The sequence below is a fragment of the Bombina bombina genome, chromosome 3, assembly GCF_027579735.1.
Source record: "Bombina bombina isolate aBomBom1 chromosome 3, aBomBom1.pri, whole genome shotgun sequence".
Classification (NCBI taxonomy): domain Eukaryota; kingdom Metazoa; phylum Chordata; class Amphibia; order Anura; family Bombinatoridae; genus Bombina; species Bombina bombina.
Window position 1 is genome coordinate 627562023 of NC_069501.1, and position 20660 is coordinate 627582682.

General features: G+C 38.3%; 1 protein-coding gene across 2 annotated transcripts; it reads right to left on the reverse strand.

The window, feature by feature from the left end:
• Positions 1-44: 44 nt before the first annotated feature.
• PITHD1 (PITH domain containing 1) lies at positions 45-19930 on the reverse strand. Of its 2 annotated transcripts, none has more exons than XM_053704834.1 (6): positions 19678-19930; positions 19371-19414; positions 16605-16682; positions 12753-12857; positions 10884-10987; positions 45-196 (listed from the first exon to the last, which is right to left on the reverse strand). In XM_053704834.1, the coding sequence occupies exons 1-5, from the start codon at positions 19867-19869 to the stop codon at positions 10894-10896; spliced, it is 513 nt and encodes a 170-aa protein (XP_053560809.1). In that variant the 5' UTR covers positions 19870-19930; the 3' UTR covers positions 45-196; positions 10884-10893. The 2 variants fall into 2 exon arrangements, with proteins under 2 accessions (XP_053560809.1, XP_053560808.1); XM_053704833.1 differs by having other exon boundaries at positions 10884-10992; positions 19678-19918.
• Positions 19931-20660: the final 730 nt, after the last annotated feature.

The following is a 20660-nucleotide window of genomic DNA, read 5'->3' on the forward strand; positions in this document are numbered from 1 at the left end:
GTCGCATTCTCTTTACCCAAAATAACACACATAACACTAGAGCATAACACACAAAACACCATTTATTAACATGTATTGTCTGAAACACCACTGTTTAAGAGATGAAGTGAGTCTCCGGTGTAATCTGTTTAGCTTTGTGATCCGATGGATTTGCGGATAATTCGTAATTGCAGATTGTCACTTCGTGTCGATGTGCCTGAAAAATAAGATACAATAACATAAAAGCTCACACATGGAAGTAAATGACTACAATATTACTAATATTATCCCTCATCTTACATTTTTAAACTCCTACATCACTCCTCAAATCCTAATGTAGAAATCGTGTTTCAAAATGGGTTACATTTTGAAGATATTGTGTAGCTCCTTTGAATAATATACTTTTCTTGTCAGACTTGCCTCAATCAACCAATAAGCAGTGAAAACCCTTTTGCTATACACATTGCTTTCACGTTTTAATATATTTATGTGTATTTTTTATATGGATGATACATGTATTGGTTTGCTTATACATATATGGCCAAACTCCCATGTTGCTCTTATCCCCTAAATGTCCTATCTCCATAAGGCTGTCCCCACAAAGTACCATATTTCTTCATATATGTGTTTTTTTCCTGAAACTTTCAGCACATCAATAAATACCATTCAGAATGTTTGCAGTATCGGGTACAGTCACAAAAAATAGTGACTAAATAAACCATATAAAAAATGCCTCTGGTTTTAGTAGGTAGGCGTGCATATTTTATGTCTAAAAATCCGCATTCCAAACAGAATCACAGTTCTACAGTAAGGGGAATAGATACATATCAAGTTTAAAGCAAAAGTCACTGAGAATCAGGAAGGAATCTGATAAATACCTAAGGCTATTTTGATGATTAATTGCTACACTACAAGGTAAATGTATAAGGCTGTAGGCAGACAAATTCCCAAACGGAGAACCAGTTGGAGAATACGTAAAACGATTGGGGTGTAGGTAAAAGCCGGATCCATGCCTAATTTAGACAAAAACACACAAATGTATTTTTTTTCCACACAAACACATCCGATTCCAGACACTTCTGTATCTAGCAACATTTTACTGAAAAACATATGGGTCCTTTCAGCACCAACACTTTTTTTTCCCAGAAAAACAGCAGGATCCTGCCGGATCCATGCCTAATTTAGACAGATACACACACATTTAAGTGTTTTACACACAAACACACCCAGACACTTCTGGATCCATCAATATTTTACACAAAAACGTTTGGGTGTATTTTTGTGGAAAACACATTTGTGTATATCTGCCTAAATTAGACATGGATCCGGCATTTTTTCTGTAAAAAAAAAAAGTGTTGGTTTTGAAAGGACACAAATGTTTTGTATTAAAATGTTGTTGGATACAGAAGTGTATGGATGTGTTTGTGTGGAAACCACTTAAATGTGTGCGTATCTTTCGAAATTAGGCATGGATCCGGTAGGATACAGCTGTTTTTCAGTAAAAAAAAAAGTGTTGGTTCTGAAAGGACCCAAATGTTCTTCTGTAAAATATTGATATATACAGAAGTGTCTGTATGTGTTTGTGTGGAAAACACTTAAATTTGTGTGTATCTGTTTAAATTAGGCATGGATCAGGCAGGATCCAGCTGTTTTTCTGTTAAAAAAAAAAGGGGTGGTTCTGAAAGAACCCAGATGTTTTTAAAGGAATATTTAACTATCACGTTCCACTATTCAGATTTAAAAATTAAACATAAAATTAGTGTGTTTGTCATCATTTTTCAAACTTCATTATTTAAACCTAAAAATGACCTTTTACAATGCTCTGTTCTATCGCTGTAACTCTGCCTGGCAATTGTTTTAGAATGACGAATACATTCTAAAGCATTTTGATTGGTCCCCCACTGGCATCCCAACAGACAGGATTAACGCCTACAATGCTATATACGCATGCGTCATTTATTTTTCGGCCGCAATATATGCATGTTCATGAGACACGCATGCGCATTAGCATTTTTGGCTTGTAATCTTGGATCTGGGCCATTTGCAGAGTCTTGTTGTTGAAGGAGGTGATGACATTGTGAAGCAGGTCAAACGTGTAGTTCAGCCCGTGCATGATCCTCCTCTCCCAGACATTGGAAGCCAGTCTCCTCTGCTTCTGCACCCCACATGGGGACCTTTACCGCCTGGTGCCCGCTGGCTGCACAGCTAATCCTCAGCCAACTCTTCCTCATCGTCCTCTTCTGCCCCCAGCCCCGTCAGCTGTCAGATATCCTGCACATTGGTAGCTGGGTGCTGCTGATTGTGCGCCCTGGCTGTGGTGTGGAGCAGGTAGTCCGGGGGTGGGCTTTGCGTGGACAGCCAAGCTCGGGGGTCTAGTTTCTAGCGGATAGTCTCTTGTGTCAGAAGGCATCTCCTTGAGCGGGCACGAGTCACCTTGCAGCAGCCGGGAGGGACACGTATAGGTCCAGTTACCTCAGAGGCTCCCGGGACAGACACACACTGGTGTGAGCTGTGTGTCAGTGTGAGGTGATCGCTGCTACGATACACAATAATTGATATACTCATTCATTCTTTTAATGTGTATCACAGCAGCGATGTTTTCTGCGCGTGCGTAATGGACTACGCCTCACAAGAACGCGCAGGAATGTACACGTAAGAGCGGGTGGGACCGGTCTTACATGTAAAGTAGATAAATCAGGAAATTAGTGATTAGGTGTTGTTGGATCCAGAAGTGTCTGGATGTGTTTGTGTGTAAAACACTTAAATCTGTGTGTATCTGTCTAAATTAGGCATGGATCAGACAGGATCCAGCTGTTTTTCTGTAAAAAAAAGTGTTGGTTCTGAAAGGACCCAGATGTTTTTGAATAAAATGTTGTTGGATCCAGTAGAGTCTGGATGTGTTTGTGTAGAAAACAATTAAATGTGTGTATCTGTCGAAATTAGGTATGGATCCGACAGGATCCGTTCGTTTTTCTGTAAAAAAAAGTGTTGGTTCTAAAAGGACCCAAATGTTTTGCAGTAAAATGTTGTTGGATACAGAAGTGTCTGGATGTGTTTGTGCGGAAAACACTTCAATTTGTGTGCATTTTTCTAAATTAGGCATGGATCCGGCTTTTACCTACACCCAAACGATTAAAGGCTACAATCAAGTATGGACCTTTATTATGAATGGGTCCAACAAAAAGACAAGCAGCCCTTACTCACGTATATCCAACCATAGAAATGACTGGGCTGTACAGCCTGAAGCTTCTTATTTTATTTTTGTTCTCTATGCTTATTGCTTAATAGTGTCACAAGGTTTCATAAGTTATTATTGCAATTCTAAATACCTAGCACCTGCTAACAGTGGACCCTTGTGCTCTGAAAGATTGAAACCTAGCTGTCAAAACGGAGTGATCAAGTAAGAAGTTTATAACCAAAGCGCCTAACCTGACGGAGGCTGGATCTAATAATAGCAAACAACTTCTTAAACTTTAAACGCTTGATTTAATGCAGTATTACAGTGCATAAAATGTAACAGTGCATAGATTTTACAGTTCATAAAAACAAAAACATGGATCCACGTATATATGAAAAATTAAAAGAATTTCAAAAATTCCAAAACATTAATTAAAATAGTTTTAAAAACAATGAGCATGAAAGTTTTACAAAATCAATGTCCGTAAAACTAGGAGATTTAGGGAGTGTTGATTATATCCTGTGGGTAGTGTCCAATAAAGATAAAAAAAAATGGAAAAATGTAGTAAAAATGCAATAAAAAATGCAAGTATAGGTTGCAATAAAAGTGCAATTTTGAGTGTATCCAGGAGTGTTGAATTGTATCCTGCAACTTAGAAAAAAGTATCTTCAAGAAAAAAATTCTTTTATATTAAAAATTGTGAAAATAGGGGGGCGTGTCCGTGCAGCGTTCGAGGAAGGACGCATCTTCTGAGGGCTCCGGCCGAATTTACAGTAAACCGCTGTTTATTGTGTACTAATAGCAGGATCACGTATATATCTGATAAAGACATCATAACCCTAGCAGTTGTGAACACATATCTGCCTTTCCTGCTGTTTTTATGACCCTGGAGACTCGGCTCGGTACATTAAGGCCAAGGGCGGCGGCCCACTGTTAGGTAATCACCCCCCCCCCCCCCACCGGGAAGAAACAGGGTTATTGGTGCCGTCGGACTACTCCGACTTACCAATTCTTCACCACCATATAACCCTCCTTTGGAAATAACAGAGAATAAGCGATCAACAACTAACAATCTTATAGAAGTGCGCACCCCTGTTGCCACATTGCCGCACACCAGACACTGTTGAGATGGCGACCGCATGGGAAGTAATCTTAGAGCAGGAACTGGAGCAGCGGTTTGCTAAACTAGAGAATATACCTCTTAGAATCTGCCAGCGATCACCCCCGTTGGACTGCACAAAGAATACTCTGCTACCGATACAACACATAACTGCAGGAGAACCAGCACAGATCCCTTCAATACCCACAAACAAAGATGGCGACCGGAGGGATATTATAATAAAGAGCAAACCTCCATGTGCAGACAAACTTCTGATACAGATGAAAGAGCGGGTTCAACATAAAACAGCAGGGTATGACAAGAACAGCCCTTACAATACAGAAACAGTCTTGACTGACTTTCACTTACAGACCGCGCTGGAGGGACCCGGTGAGACAGCGGAGACAGCATGTGATTCATGGCCGCTGAACAGGAACATGTTCTCCGATACTGGTAACTCAGCCACGAATAGCCCAGCTGAGCAGACGGGTTCTGAAGCTGACACCGGATTGGCAACACTAGTGCCTCTGGGTCTTAGTAGTAAAGATGCCGGGACACCTATTACCCATCTTCTTCACTCTGCACTCTTCTTGCAGCTGGACTGTGATTTACATATGGTTAAATCAGTCAGTTAACACCATATCACCCATGCAAACTCAGTTTAATTGTTTATAGTTAAGATGAGGGTTTATTAACACGTACACGTCCTATAGATTGTGTGGCATTGTTTTAGGAACTCTCAGACTATGTGAACTTCAGCCAATTTGCCACACTGCTTGATACCTCATATGTCTATGTCCATAACATAGGTTCCATCTAGTCTATATAGTTATAAGATTTTTTCCCATTATTTAGATACCTAGAATAGGCAATATGAATGTCTGGTATTGCTAGTGAACATATATATATATATATATATTTTTTTTCTGGAAGTTTTGTGGGGGGATTCCTGGGAAGACACTAAATAAGAGGATGTCTATGATGTTTATGTACCCATATGCACTATAATCCTGATTTGACAAAGGGTCCCTTCTAGCGGCATGCGGCAAGCGGCTGTGGAGAAATGTAAATATGATAAGCCTAGACCTAAGCATGAGACCACTTATCCTAATGACATTTATGTAAGTACTTAACCTATCCCTTATAATACCAGAGTGGCACATAAGAATATGTTAACAACATTGTAACACAGTTAGTTTATGATTTAAATTCGGAGGCCCCACACAGTAAATTTTTCTTATGACCTTTTATTTTATTATATCCTACTTTATTATGAACTTTACTTTTCAAAGAATGTAGTCTGAATTTTGCTAAAATAATTTTTCCATTTTATTATGCTGACACAAACCTTGTTTATCCTAATACTATATAGTACCCCATGTCTGTACACTGAATTTATATCAGGTCCAAGAGTGGCCAATACTGTCATATTTAGGGGGGAGAAATGAAGACTTAAAATTTCTGAGGGTTTGTAACAGAATGAATATACTGCTGTAAAGTGTAAAATGTACCCGCATGACTTTCTTATATGTATTTACTTATGTTCTCAATAAAAATATAAAAAAAAAAAAAAAAAAAAATTGTGAAAATAAAAATAAAAAATTCAAATCACGGTGTTCAAAAAATGGTGTGCAAACTTTAACTTGCAGATGTTTAATCCAAAGTACCTTGTGAGAAACTTTGTGATATCCAGTGAATGTATCAACAAAAACGTCCTATGTAAAAGTGACAAAATGATGCTGTAACTCCTTGTGTAGTGTGTCAATTGTATATAACTCCCCAAAAAGTGATGTGATAGTGATATTCAACTCTCTTGAAGAGTATATTAGAAACTCCCTGATTGGTCCTTCTGTAAAAGAAAGGTACAATAGTGTACATCGTTTTTACATAAAAATAGTAAATGAAAATAGGCTTACTAGTGGTCAACGCGTTTCGGCCTCTCAAAGACCTTTATCAAGACTGGTTTTTTGTCTATATCCGGTGGCCGACTAACTCCAAACCGAAAGTGTATTTTTCTAACACTTCCGGTCATTTACGTTATCCTTTTTAAATGTTGTATTCAATCAAATATATAATTTCTCTTATATTATGTAGTGGAGTTATACTAGGTTATATAATCCTTATTTCATCCACAATTAAATTCATATTTAGACCCAGCCACCTGCCGCATTAATGTCATGCCCTTTATGCAGTGGCTGGTGTGTGTTTATTTGTTTAGTCATACCTTATCCATTTCTTTATGTTTAGACCCGGTGAATGCCTTTCATTTTGGACTGTTGTATTGTACTCTAAAGTGCACACCAGGCAGAAATATACTTGCTTTATGTCTCTGAGAGTGCTGCACCACCAATGATTTTATATATATAAAAAAAAATAAAAAAAAAATGTGACAAACAGGAAACAGAAACAATAGTATATAATCTTAGTGCGTGGCCCCTGGGCCCAGAAGAGCATAGCATACTTAAAGGTCTAGCATTTGTACTCAGATGTAAGTGCAGTTTATTTAACTTACATGTTGATTTTGGCAGGTTTCAGCGCCACTTAAAAGGTAAAAGATTTCTTTAAGGATAAAGGCGATTACATACACAAACCTTTTAAAGGGGCAAGCACTTTTGAACCTATCAACACTCATACCTCGATTAAGACGTTTCATCAGGTTTGCGTGTCTACATTGTCTGACATTCATTCTAAAATAGCACAGGGTAGAGATAATCTCACTCAGTATGAAAGGATGGCCATTAAGGCTCTCTCTACTGACAGAGAGATTGTCATAAGGCCCGACGATAAGGACGGTGCCATAGTTGTCCTCGACTATGCCAAATATAGAATGGAAGTGCACAGACAATTATATGACGGGGTTACATATACCAAACTGTCAGGAAGCCCTACTTCTGGCTTTAAGAAAATGGTTGATGGGATCTTGGGATTGGCACATACTGCTAACATCATTGATGATGACACATGGGCATTTTTGACAGTGGATAAACCCATTTGCCCTATTCTATATTTGCTTCCCAAGATCCATAAGACCCTGGATAATTCCCCTGGTAGACCAACTGTTTCTGCCAGGGGATCTCTTTTTCAGCCTTTGGCTAAATATATTGATTTTTTCCTTCAGCCAGTAGTTCAATCCACTAAGTCATACCCGAGAGACTCTTTCGAGTTAATTAATCTTCTGAAGACTTTTGACATAAGCAGTGAGTTAGACTTACTCGTTACTATGGACGTAGTAAGTCAATACACCGTAATTCCCCATAAGCATGAGGTACAAATGATAAAGGAGCAATTGATCGACAGTGAACATTACTCTGATCCCCCCATCAAGTTTTTGTTGAATCTGATGGAGTTGTACTTAGAAAAAAAAAATTTAGATTTGACAAAAAAAAAAAAAAATCGTCAAATTTTGGGTACGTCAATGGGGTCAAGCATGGCCCCATCCTATGCCAACCTATATATGGGTCAATATGAGCTACATAATATTTTTGATCTGCAGCACAGCTCCATTAGATACTATTGTCGCTACATCGACGATGTGTTTCTAATATGTAGGGGTAATCTGAATCACTCATGGAGTGGTTCAATGCGCTAAATACTCTAGAATCTACAATTAGGTTCAAGATAGAATGGAATCATCAGAAAATCCACTTTTTGGATTTAGAGATATACAAAGCTGAAATGGGAGGTATAAGCAGTTTACAGACCACCTTGTATCATAAGGATACTGATAAGAACTCTATTCTACACTATGATAGTTTTCACCCTTATACCCAAAGGAATGGTGTCAGTTCCTCGCAGCTCCTGAGGGTCGTCGGGAATAACACAGAAGGTTCCCATAAGGACTATCAGCTACAAGAAATGGCTCAAAAATGTATACAGCGTGGATACCCCCAATGTCTTATCGAACAACAACTTTTAGTTGCTGAGCAACAAACACAAAAAAGTCTCACCGTGAGGAATGTAGAAAGGAAGGAAGCTACCTAGACTCCGGGCTCGGAAATGGTAGCAGCCACCATTAAAGATAATTGGAAAATAGTGGCAAAAGACACAAGCTTACCATTCTATGATCTACCTCCGTGAACGGCTGGCGAACCATAAATCTGCCATACGCCAGGCCATTAATAAAGGCAGCTCAGAACAACCAGTCGCGAGACATTTCTTGCAAGCAGGGCACTCGGTATCAATGCTAAGAGTGATACTCATTGATCCTGTCCCTCGGCTGAGACGGGCAGGTGATAGGGCATTGGCCCTACTATGGCTTGAAGCCAAATGGATTTTCGACTTGGATACAGTTACCCCAAGGGGCCTCAATACAATGATAGACTTTGGATGTTGGTACAAGTGACTCAGCTGCCTACGGGAACCTCCTCTATATGAATATATGTTTCTATCTACTCCTTGGGCATTGAAGCCCTGTGTATAGCATCACATATTGATGGCAATCTTCATATGCATTGTTCATAAGGTATCTTGTTCAGTTGCCATTGATACTTATGTGTATAGATTGGCACTGTCGGTTCACTTATAATATTGGGTAATATTTTGTAAAACCCGTTTATGCTCTTTACATAGGGGCTCTATTTTTTGTTATACATTTGCGTAATTGTTAGAATATGTATATATATTTTTTTCTCATAGGTTCAGATTATTATATCCCTTCTGTATGTTGGCATGTAGGGGGCCATTTTAACCATATATTCTTCTCCTCGATCACCCTCCGGTCCGCTGTTAAAAGCCTGACTTGCTCTGTTAAGGGTTGTTTGTTTACCGTTCCCATGACGACACTACAGCTGCCTCGGATCCTCACGGCGGCTGTTGATGACGTCATTGAAGGGCGCGGTTGCTTTGTCAGTGGACGTAGGGTGTCTGGGCAGTTGGCGGTTTGCGGCAGGGTGATTTTCTGGTATTGTTCACATATGTTTCACATGTTGGTTATTAGAAGGGTTATATCAGGGAGGTCTGGTGGGTACACGTTTTCACCTCTTAGCCAATAGCAGGGATAGGCACGGACCAAGGCTGTAGCGGACATTTTCCAAAGTACAGACCTTAGTGAAGGACACCAAGGTATATTTCAAATTAAAAACATAAAAAAACAATCTCTTTACCGAGAGGGTAGTGGATGCATAGTGGAATAGCCATTCAAGCAGAAGTGGTAGAGACAGTGAATTTAAACATGCATGGGATAAGCATAAGGCTACGCTAGTTATAAGATAAGACCAGGAACTAATGAAAGTATCCAGAAAATTGGGCAGAATGGTTCCTATCTGTCTGACACATTCTATGTTTCTATAAGTCAGGAGAGCGGCATTACAGACACCATTAACTAGTCAGAGCAGTTGCTTTATAATCCCTCCCTCTCTTAATATCCCCCCTGCAGCACACCTAATGCTCCATACAGTATGGGCAGCGCTTTTCATGTACAGCCCATTAGCACCCAGAAATAAAATATGTATCTGTGGTGAAGCAGGACTGAATTCCACCTGAGCACAAGCAGGACAGAATTGTTACCAGCTCTCCTAATTCTATTACCTGCAGAGAGCCTGTTTCAACTCTTCATTCTTCCCTGGGTGGTCTCAGCATGCAGATCCCCTGGCTGCTAACACGTTCACTGGGAGCCCCTAGGATTATGGGGAGTCTGGGACCCCTGTTTCAATAGAATCCTGGAGGCTCCTGCTGCTGGGACACTTGATACTGTCTGAGAATGATGGGGGTCAAAGCAATCAGTTTAAAGAGGCTACTTGGGGGCTCTGCAGCTCCTGACCAAAGCTACCAACCCACCTTGATGTTAATCACATGATCATCATGCTTGGTTACTTACTTTGTTAGGTTTGTCAGAGTAGGCAGCGGTCTTTTACACAGACACCAGAACTACGCTGCTGCACAGATCAAGGAATCAGGACTGGTCATGACTCAGGGGTTGTTGACACAAGCTGCACTGCAGGCAGCTTGCTTCTTCCCTCTCTCACTTCCCTGCTACTGAGTGGCATCACACGGGCGTCCCCAACTCTGCAAAACTTGGTGCCACGTTCGTCAAGGAGGGAGTCAGGACCAGTATTCACTGCTCTCTCCCCACCACAAAACAGGTGGCGAACACTGCAAGGGCCAGTCGTGGACACCAGTGTTTGTGTACGGACACCTTGCCTATCCCTGGCCAATAGCCGTGAGGTAAATCCAGCTCCCATGGGCGCCAAGTCGGATTTACTGCACGGCTATTGGCTAAGAGGTGAAAATGTCACCTCTTAGCCAAAAAATTTTTTAGCCGTGGGCTGCTGTATGAACTAAAAGCGGCGATCGGTTGAATCAAATAAAGGAGCTTTCTACATGAAGTATCTTATACTTCATGAATGAAAGTGCCCTTTATTTGTTTCAATAGAGAATCTTAGCGTTTGTAAAACGCTAGGATTTACTTTCACTTTAAGAGGTCAGTGGATGACAAACTGTTTAAGGTCTTGTTTAATACATGTACCAGGAACTCATTTTACAGTTAGAAGCACAAGCCAATATATATGGTTCCTGACCATTTGAGCACCCTATCAAATTAGACTTACGGCTACATAATTAACAATTGGTATACAGTGTATCTATTATAATAAATATTAGTGAACACCACAAACTGAGTAATCTTCATACCTCTGTCCATTCACCCTTTAAACCAATGTAATAAATCTTTGTTTTCTCTGCTCCAAAGTTCTTGGAAATATGGATTGAGAGATGTGTCACGTTTGAAAAGCGAGCTATCCTAAAGAAAAACAAGTGACTGATTACAATATTTTTATTGACAAAACACAGTTACATAACCAATAAGAAGTTAAATGCTCCCACCCGTGAGTTACCATCTGCTCTATAGCCCCACATGTTACTGTAAATTATACTTATTTCTGAACAGGTTGTTTACAAAATGCTTGAAACTTTGAAAGCTTGAGGCACCTCGTAAAGAGCAAGAAAAAGAAATCCAGAGATCTGTTGCAGTACAAGACAAACCCTAATACATGCACACAATAAAGTCAGAGGCAAGTCAAGTAGCAGGTCACACCAACAGGTTAGGTGGGAGAATATCTGCTAACAGGGGCTAATGGAAGTAAATGGACAGATTAACAGTGAGATGCAGCATACAAGGTGATATGTGAAAAAAGAAGCATCTGGCAGACATTCATGGTGGATTGCAGCAGTTGAGACAAACAGTCATTTGGATAGCAGCGTGGAAGGAGTTGCAGTAGTTAAAGGTAGCATAGGATGAGTGAGTATCTTGTAGGAGGATATGCTGAATTCTAGAGATAGTTTTTTGAGCTGAAACCCGCAAGATATAGCCAGTGACTAAATGTAAGGAGCAGATCATAGTTATAAGTCAAAAGTATAACCCCAACGCAAGTGTGGACGGTTAAAATGATGAGGGTGCTGTCTGAAGTAATGTGAATAAAGCATTAGTGATAGTGGATGTAGATGTAGTTAAACGAGGGCAATAATTGTGAGGGAATTGGACCAAAGGAATTGGGGTTATGATAAGAAGGCAAATGTCTCACACTGTGTGACAGGTTCAAAGAAGCAGTTTGTGTGTAGTCTCATTTTGTGTATTAGAGATCAGTTGTGAGCTGTTGGTGGAAATGATAGTAGGTTAGATCATGTCTAATTTTGTTGATGTGATTAGTGAAGTCTTATGCTGAGAGGTAAGTGGTAAAGGGAGTTTAAGTTGGGCTTAGAAGGGAATTAAATGTAGAAAATATATATATGACATTGGATGGCAATATGAAAAAGAAAGTTGTAAAGAAGTTCTGCTGAGGTTGAGGGTACAGGAGTAAGAGTGTAACATAAATTGGTAGTGTAGAAAGTGAATGGAGTGTGACACTATTTCTGCAAGTAGTGTGTTAGCTTGTATGGAGCAGCCAGGGAGGATGCACAGGGTGAGGTAGATTGCTCAGAGCAGGTTTTAGACTTTTATTGCACCTTTCAGAAGGATTTGGAAGTGGGAAAGTACTGGGTGCTTTGATGCTGCATGTCATTAGGTGATCCTAAAGATGAAATGGGTAGTTAGTGGAGAGAGAGAGAGCGCACCTGCTGGCGAAGATTAGATCAAGTGTATATGAGATAAGGCTCACTAAATCTGTCTGTCCCGAACTCTCATTTCAACCATCTCATTGTAGTTTAAAAGATACATGGAAGTCAAAATTAAAGTTTCATGATTCAGAGCCTAAAATTTACATAAAAAAATAAAAAAGTATTGTATTTCTACTGTCATATTTATCCCTTACTCTTGGTATCCTTTGTTGAAATGTTTAGCTCCATTCCATGACAAAACACCTAGGTAGGCTCATGAGCGTTCATGTGTCTTGAGCACTCTAAAATGAACACTGTTGTAAACACAACTGCATTTGATAATTTAATAATTTGATACTTTGATAATAAAAGTTAATTTTTATTGCACTCTCTATTTAAATCATGAAAGTTTTATTTTAACTCCCATGCTCCTTAGAACATGAGTAACAAACAAATGTCAGTTCATACTTTGTGGGATACTCCAGCTCTCCAGTAAGGTCAGTATTTAGACTAAAGACCTGATCAGCTTCACGACCAGTATCATCAAAACTCATCTGGGGTATGTTCTTAAACCTGAAAGAAAAGCACGAAAGAAAACAGGCTTAAAGTGTTAAAATTAGTTAACTATTTGAAAATATTTAAAATTGGAGTCTACAGCTATATCTCATTTTACATGATGGTCATATTGAGAATGTTTATTATTGAGTTGGCTCAACATTTATCCCCTTAAACCATTTTAAGGTCTTTACTTGCAGCTATATCTAAAAAGATGCAATGGGGTAACTCTTATTTGGTATATCAGAAAACGGATGCTCTAGTTTGTTTTTAGCAGTGTGCAGTTTTTGGCCAAGTGTCTAAAATGTGTGCACACTTTAATATAGTGTTATCAAGCCTGAAAATGTTGTAAAGGAAATAAACAACTCTGTCATGAAAGCCTCACACAAGTAAGGGTGGTCTAGTATGTTGTTCTCTATTTAAATGAGGCAGGGATAACACACAAATTCTCACTTAACCAAATTATGACAGATACGAACACACTATGTAGCGTGCACATCTGGAGAACTACATGACAGGAAATAGTGCTCTCATCTAGTGCTCTTGCATAACACTGTTGCAAAACTGCTGCCATATAGTGCTGCGGTCACATGCACGCTCCTGAACTTACCTTCCTGCTTTTTAACAAAGGATAACACGAAAACAAAGAAAACTTGATATTAGAAGTAATCTGGAAAGTTTAAAACTGTATATTATATCTGAATCATGAAAGAAAAGTGTTGGGTTTTATGTCCCTTTAACAGTTCTATGTCAAACTGTATAAAAACAACATTCCTGATCTGCATCTGTTTAGCAATCTGTGTTCTGTGAAACATTGTGTTTCCCTATATGATAGTAGAGTTTAAAAAAATATATATATTTTTATTATTTTTTTTATTGATTACTGATCCACTTCTGTCTGTGAAGTCAACAAAATGTCCCCAGGGAAGAGGTTAAAAGGGTTGCCTTACTTGACCAGCCATGCAGGTGCTCTCTGAATGGTCTCTCCCATGCTTAAAGGGGCAGTCTAGTCAAAATTAAACTTTCATGATTCAGATAGGGCATGTAATTTTAAACAACTTTCCAATTTACTTCTATTATCTAATTTGCTCAGTTCTTTAGATATCCTTTGTTGAAAAAATAGCAATGCACATGTGCGAGCCAATCACACAAGGCCTCTATGTGCAGCAGCCAATCAGCAGCTACTGAGCATATCTAGATATGCTTTTCAGCAAGTGATATCAAGAGAATGAAGCAAATGAGATAATGGAAGTAAATTAGAAAGTTGTTTAAAATGGCATGCTCTTTCTAAATCACAAAAGAAAAAATTTGGGTTTCATGTCCCTTTAATGCAGGGAGTGATTTCCCTTTCTTTTCCACAAATTTCCCCAAAGCATAGCAACAAGTTACAGCTACACCATACTGCACCAGAATCAATTGTTAGTTCTTTGCCCAGAGTATGCTCCACCCCCCAGCACCCGCACATAGTAAATGGTTACACTCTGTGTGCTCATTAATTTTGATATGATTATCAGCCCTACCATCAAATCCCGGCCTAGGGTTGCCACCTCAGCCATGTTTTCCTGGATACTTATAAATTTTACATGCTGCAGGGGGTGCATGGATATTGATGTCCAGAAACACAATACAAGTTCCTCCCTGCACACCCTGCAGCATGTATAACTCATGTGTGTCCAGGAAAACATGACTGAGGTGTCAACCCTATCCCCACCCATGTGCTAAGTATTAGCGCTACGACTGGACTGCAGCTGGCAAATAAAATAAAGAAATAAAAAACACTTAAAAAAAAAAACTCACATTGATGTGGATGTGCTGACGTGCTCACACTCACAGACATCCTAGGGGGAGCAGAGGTGTAGATAGTCTTAAAGGGACAGGTGTAAGAGGTCAGATACTCTTAAAGGGGCAGGGGGTTAAAGGACCAGATAGTCTTAAATGGACGTTAGTCATATAGGGATAGGAGGTAAGTTTATTCTTAAAAGTCAGAAGGTAGGCTGGTAGATATTCTTAATAGGATGGGGTAAGGGGGTAAAGTAGACTTAAAGGGGTATGAAACCCACATTTTTTCTTTCATGATTCAAGGCCCATATACAGAGATGGCAGAAGCTCTGTTTATTCCAAGAAAATTGTTTGTGACCAGAGGTCACAATTTAAGGTTGGAGGAAAGGAGATTTAATCTCCTGCAACGGAAACGTTTTTTCACTGTAAGAGCAATACAATTGTGGAACTCATTACCAAAGGAGGTAGTGAATGCCAAAACCCTAGATACATTTAAAAATTGTTTGGATACATTTCTGTCTATAAACAAAATTCATGGATATGATTGCTAGTATTAAATGGGTCACCCTTTAGTGGGATTATTTAAGCTTAACTGGAGCTTTTTGTATATATTTTAGATTTGTATAGGTTGAACTCGATCAGTCTTTTTTCAACCTCATCTAGTATGTTACTATGTTAGATAGAGCATGCAATTTTCTAATTTACTCCTATTATCAATTGATCTTCATTCTCTTGATATGCTTTGTTAAATGAGCAGCAATGCACTACTGGTTGCTGACTAAACACATGGGTGAGCCAATGATAATCGGTATATATATATGCAGCCACCAATCAGCAGTTAGAACCTAGGTTGTTTGCTACTTCTCAGTTTTCCTAGATAAACATTTCAGCAAAGGATAACAAGAGAAGGAAGCAAATTAAATAATAGAAGTAAATTGGAAAGTCGTTTAGAATCGTATTCTCTATCTGAATCATGAAAGAAACATTTTGGGTTTCATGTCCCTTTAGGGACATTAAATTCAAATTTTTATTTCATATATAGCATACAATGTTACACACAAACAACTTTCCAAATTACGACTATTATCAAATTTGCTTCATTATCTTGATACCCTTTTTCAAGGAACAGCAAATGCACTACTGGTAGCGAGCTGAAAAATAAATGGGTAACTCGGTGACAAAAAAGAATATATGTGCAGCCACCAATCACCAGCTAGCTCACAGTAGTGCATTGCTGCTCCTCAGCCTACCTAGGTAAGCTTTTCAATAAAGGATACCTAGAGAATGAAACAATTTAAATAGAAGTAAATTGAAAAGCCGTTTAAAATTGTTTGTTTTATGCGAATCATGAAAATATTGTGCTTTTATGTCTCTTTAACAAGCAGGGGTTTAAAGTGTCAGTAAACCTTAAAGCCTCAGGGAATAATCTATAAAGTTCAAGGGGATTTATAATCTAAAAGTGGTACAGGGTAAACAAGTAGGTACAGAAGAAATCATCCTCTTAGTGGGGGTGAGAGAGAAAAGTACTAAAATGCTAATTTTCAAATGTCTCTAAGTACAGGACTCCAAGTATGGAGATAAGATTAGATATTTGTATGTAACAAGTGATAAGATAAGTTGTCTGCTCTCCCTGAAAACTCAGTCCATTTTAATGGGTTGTGGTTTTAAAGCGGGGGAAATTCTATTTTATATACATAAATAAACCTAAAGGAGCAATTATCAATGCATTCTATACTCTGCATCTGCTTTAACAAGTTATTAAAAACACTTCAAAGGGAAATCAATTTTGCAGTATACTCTACGTTTAACAGTGACATGCCTTACAGAAACTAACAGTTGACACATATTGCATTTACAGTGCAATTCAGAAACTAGAAGTAGAATGTTTAACATGCACATTATGTACAAGAGGATAAAGTAGGAAAAGTTCACTTCTCTACCAAATATAGATCTATCTTTCCACCAAAAAACAAAAACAGGACTTACAGTCTCATTTCTGCAGGGTGCATATCACTGTCATCCCCAATCAAGATGATCCCTTTCAACTTCACATTTCCAGTGAAACTAACAAAAGAAAAAGCAGTGAGGAAAGACTGAGCAAAAATACATGAATGAAAGAGGGACAGTGGTGTGCAGAGGTTGTAAGGCGGTTTATTGTGAAACTAGGGGGCAATAAGCTATAGGGGAGACAAACAGTCAAAACACAACCTAGAGTGACATCCAGTAAGAAATTAAAGGGGCATGATGCGCAAATGCTGAAACACTTGAAAGTGATGCAGCATTGCTGTAAAAAGCTGACTAGAAAAATATCACCTGAACATCTCTATGTAAAAAAAAAAAAAGATATTTTACCTCAAAATGTCCTAAGTATTCACATCTCATTGTAAAGGACTTTAAGCAGCCAAAAGTGCAAATGAGTTGATATCTAGCAGCGCCACAATAAATACCATACAAGCCGTACCAAATATAGGCGGAATCTCCCAACCAGATTCCGAGGGTACAGTAAAAAATAGAATGCCAAGGTACAGCGCTACACTGCCCCAGTAGGGGATTGTGTGGCTTAAGATGGTGTCCACGATCAATATAGTAAAAGATATAATCTCAAAGTCTAAAACTTTAAAATGTCTATATGTAAATGCGTATATAGAATGTATAATAAAAGTGTGTAATAAAAATGTGGATTGTAAAAGATAATATATGGTAATAACAATATTTAATTCAAAATAAAATATAAAAATACAATATAAAAAACAATATAAAAACAATACATCCAAGTACACCCTGTATGCAGAGTTGCGCAACAATCTATGTTTATGTTTGAGTAAATACCCAGTCTTGTGTTACTTTGAAAAAATATATATATATTGTTGTGAAAAAACTAATTGAGGTGTACACCTTAAAAAAAAAAAAAAAACTTAAAATGGTGTCAAAAGCGATAAATTCCTGTGTCAAAAATAGTCCTTAATGAAAAAATCGTCCTAAGTAAAGGAAATAAGGTGAATCCTCTGTGTTGTAAATAATTGTCAATGGTGTAGGTGCTGATAAAATAATATTTATCTTCTCAAATGTTGTATCAATGTTTAGGAAATCCTCTTGTACCTAACACATAAGAGTTCATGCTGATAACAGGTTCCAATGTCTGTGCTCAGGAAGAAGGTTCCCTTATTCACTCCAGTTACATCAATACCCGATATCTCTCAGTGCTCTGGCCGTGTTATGAATTTAAAAAGAGCAGTAGATTGTTTTCTGATAAATGTAGTTCTGCACCTGTACCATGTGACAGCTATCCCCTCCCATTTACTTCATGTGCAGCTGCTGCTGGCCTTTTAAATGACCTGAGGCTCCGGCTCCTACTTAGCATATGCAGGAAGAGTCTGTTATTGGCTGATAGCTGTCACATGGTACAGGTGCAGAACTACATTTATCAGAAAACAATCTACTGCTCTTTTTAAATTCATAACACGGCCAGAGCACTGAGAGATATCAGGTATTGATGTAACTGGAGTGAATAAGGGAACCTTCTTCCTGAGCACAGACATTGGAACCTGTTATCAGCATGAACTCATATGTGTTAGGTACAAGAGGATTTCCTAAACATTGATACAACATTTGAGAAGATAAATATTATTTTATCAACACCTACACCATTGACAATTATTTACAACACAGAGGATTCACCTTATTTCCTTTACTTAGGACGATTTTTTCATTAAGGACTATTTTTGACACAGGAATTTATCGCTTTTGACACCATTTTAAGTTTTTTTTTTTTTTTAAGGTGTACACCTCAATTAGTTTTTTCACAACAATATATATATATTTTTTCAAAGTAACACAAGACTGGGTATTTACTCAAACATAAACATAGATTGTTGCGCAACTCTGCATACAGGGTGTACTTGGATGTATTGTTTTTATATTGTTTTTTATATTGTATTTTTATATTTTATTTTGAATTAAATATTGTTATTACCATATATTATCTTTTACAATCCACATTTTTATTACACACTTTTATTATACATTCTATATACGCATTTACATATAGACATTTTAAAGTTTTAGACTTTGAGATTATATCTTTTACTATATTGATCGTGGACACCATCTTAAGCCACACAATCCCCTACTGGGGCAGTGTAGCGCTGTACCTTGGCATTCTATTTTTTTACTTTAAGCAGCCAGTCAGTATGCTTGTCCCAGGACTTTCAAGGGAGCGTGCCTCATGCACACTCATGTTATTTCCATATTCCCAGTAAAACAGTTTGTGTCTTTTTTTTTTACCTGCAGCTGGGCAGTTACTGAAAGATAACTTTTTACACAGCACTTAGTCTGGTGAGCTAAGGAAATTGTGAGGTAAAATATCTTCCTTTTTTACATAGAGATGTTCAGGTGACATTTTCCTGTCAGCTTTTTACAGTTATGCTGCATCACTTTCAAGTGATTTAGCATGAGTATTATGTCCCTTTAAGTTTCCATGTGTTTGTAGTGACATCCATAAAACACCTAGCAGGGCCATAGAGATGTGATGGCAATGCAGCCCACCCAGACAGGAACACATGCCATTCATGTCACCACCACTATTTGGTGCACAAGAGGGGAAAACCAAAAGGCAGAATATATTTGAAGAGTATATGTGAAGAAATTAAAAATGTAGGCATGAAGTTGGTAGGTGGATGTTAGAGAGAAATAATGAAACTAAACGGATAAGCAGGGAAAAGAGGGCAGTGCGAATATTAAAAAGAAACTTACGTGATGTTAAACAGCAATTCCTCATCAGCGTCGCTTTCTACAAACTAAAAATAACAGTGTCAACATAAATTACATTTAATAATAAAGGCCATTACATAAAAAGTAGTAGTAGTCACAAGCAGTGACATGTCAATAAAATCAAAGCCAAAAGGTATAAAGTGGGTGTGTATACACATCAGGGAAATCTCGATAATTTAAAATGTACAGTCACAGAGTTTAAGATCAAATACGACAAGAATCGTTGGTATTCAAATATTAAAATCATCTAAACCTGCCAATTAATAAATATACACATCTTAGTATTCACCAGGCTTCTGTCACATCTCTCTTCCCATGCTCGGAACACCGTTCTTCCACTGCCTTCTTGGTTTTCATTTAAACACTGCAGCTTATCCATGTCGATCTTCTGGTATAAACCATATTCAATTCCCCGCTCTGGAGATTCTGTGTGCTCCGCTCCACAAGAACAGCCGCCACCATGACTGTGTCCATGAGACATGTCAACTGTACTTAGCTAAAACAATTCCGCCATATTGCTACTCTCATTAATATAACCTCTGTTCAGTTCCGCCATCTTGCTACTCGCTTTCGCTTTGCTCACATGGTTACGTCATCTTGAAACTCGAACGAAGTACTGTACCATGAATTGCTGTGTTCATTACTTCCGAACAGTTTAAAATGACAAGGAACAGAAGTCTATTTTTAGCGTAGTCCAACTACACCGTGAAAAGGGCATCGTTATTTAGAAGAAGCAGCAAATTTCGAAAATTAGTCCCACTCCTGTTCTCATCCCCAAACATATTTCATTTTTATTTAAAGGGATTGTCTTGTCAAAATTAAACTTTATGATCCAGATAGAGCGTGCAATTTTAAGCATTGTTCTAATTTACTCCTATTAACATTTTTTCTTTGGTCCCTTGGTATTTCAATTTTTAAAAGGCAAGAATGTAAGCTTAGGAGCCGGTCCATTTTTGGTTCAGCACCTATGTAGCGCTTGCTGATTGGTGGCTACATTTAGACAGTTTTTCATGAGTCTATCATGAAAGTTTCATTTTGACTAGACTATCCCCTTAAATCAATGACTCCTGGTTGTGTAGCAAAGCTGTAGCTGGGGTTGTAATCAGACTTTATAGTCCAGAAGTTCCTGCTAGCCATATATCCCATCAGATCTTTTGACCTGCAGCCCTTGTCAACTATATGCCCACAGGGGCCCCATGGCTCTGGCGTCCCTATCAACTATGTATGAGGCTAAAGTTGGCTTCTTATTCACTGAATCTGGCTTTTTATTCA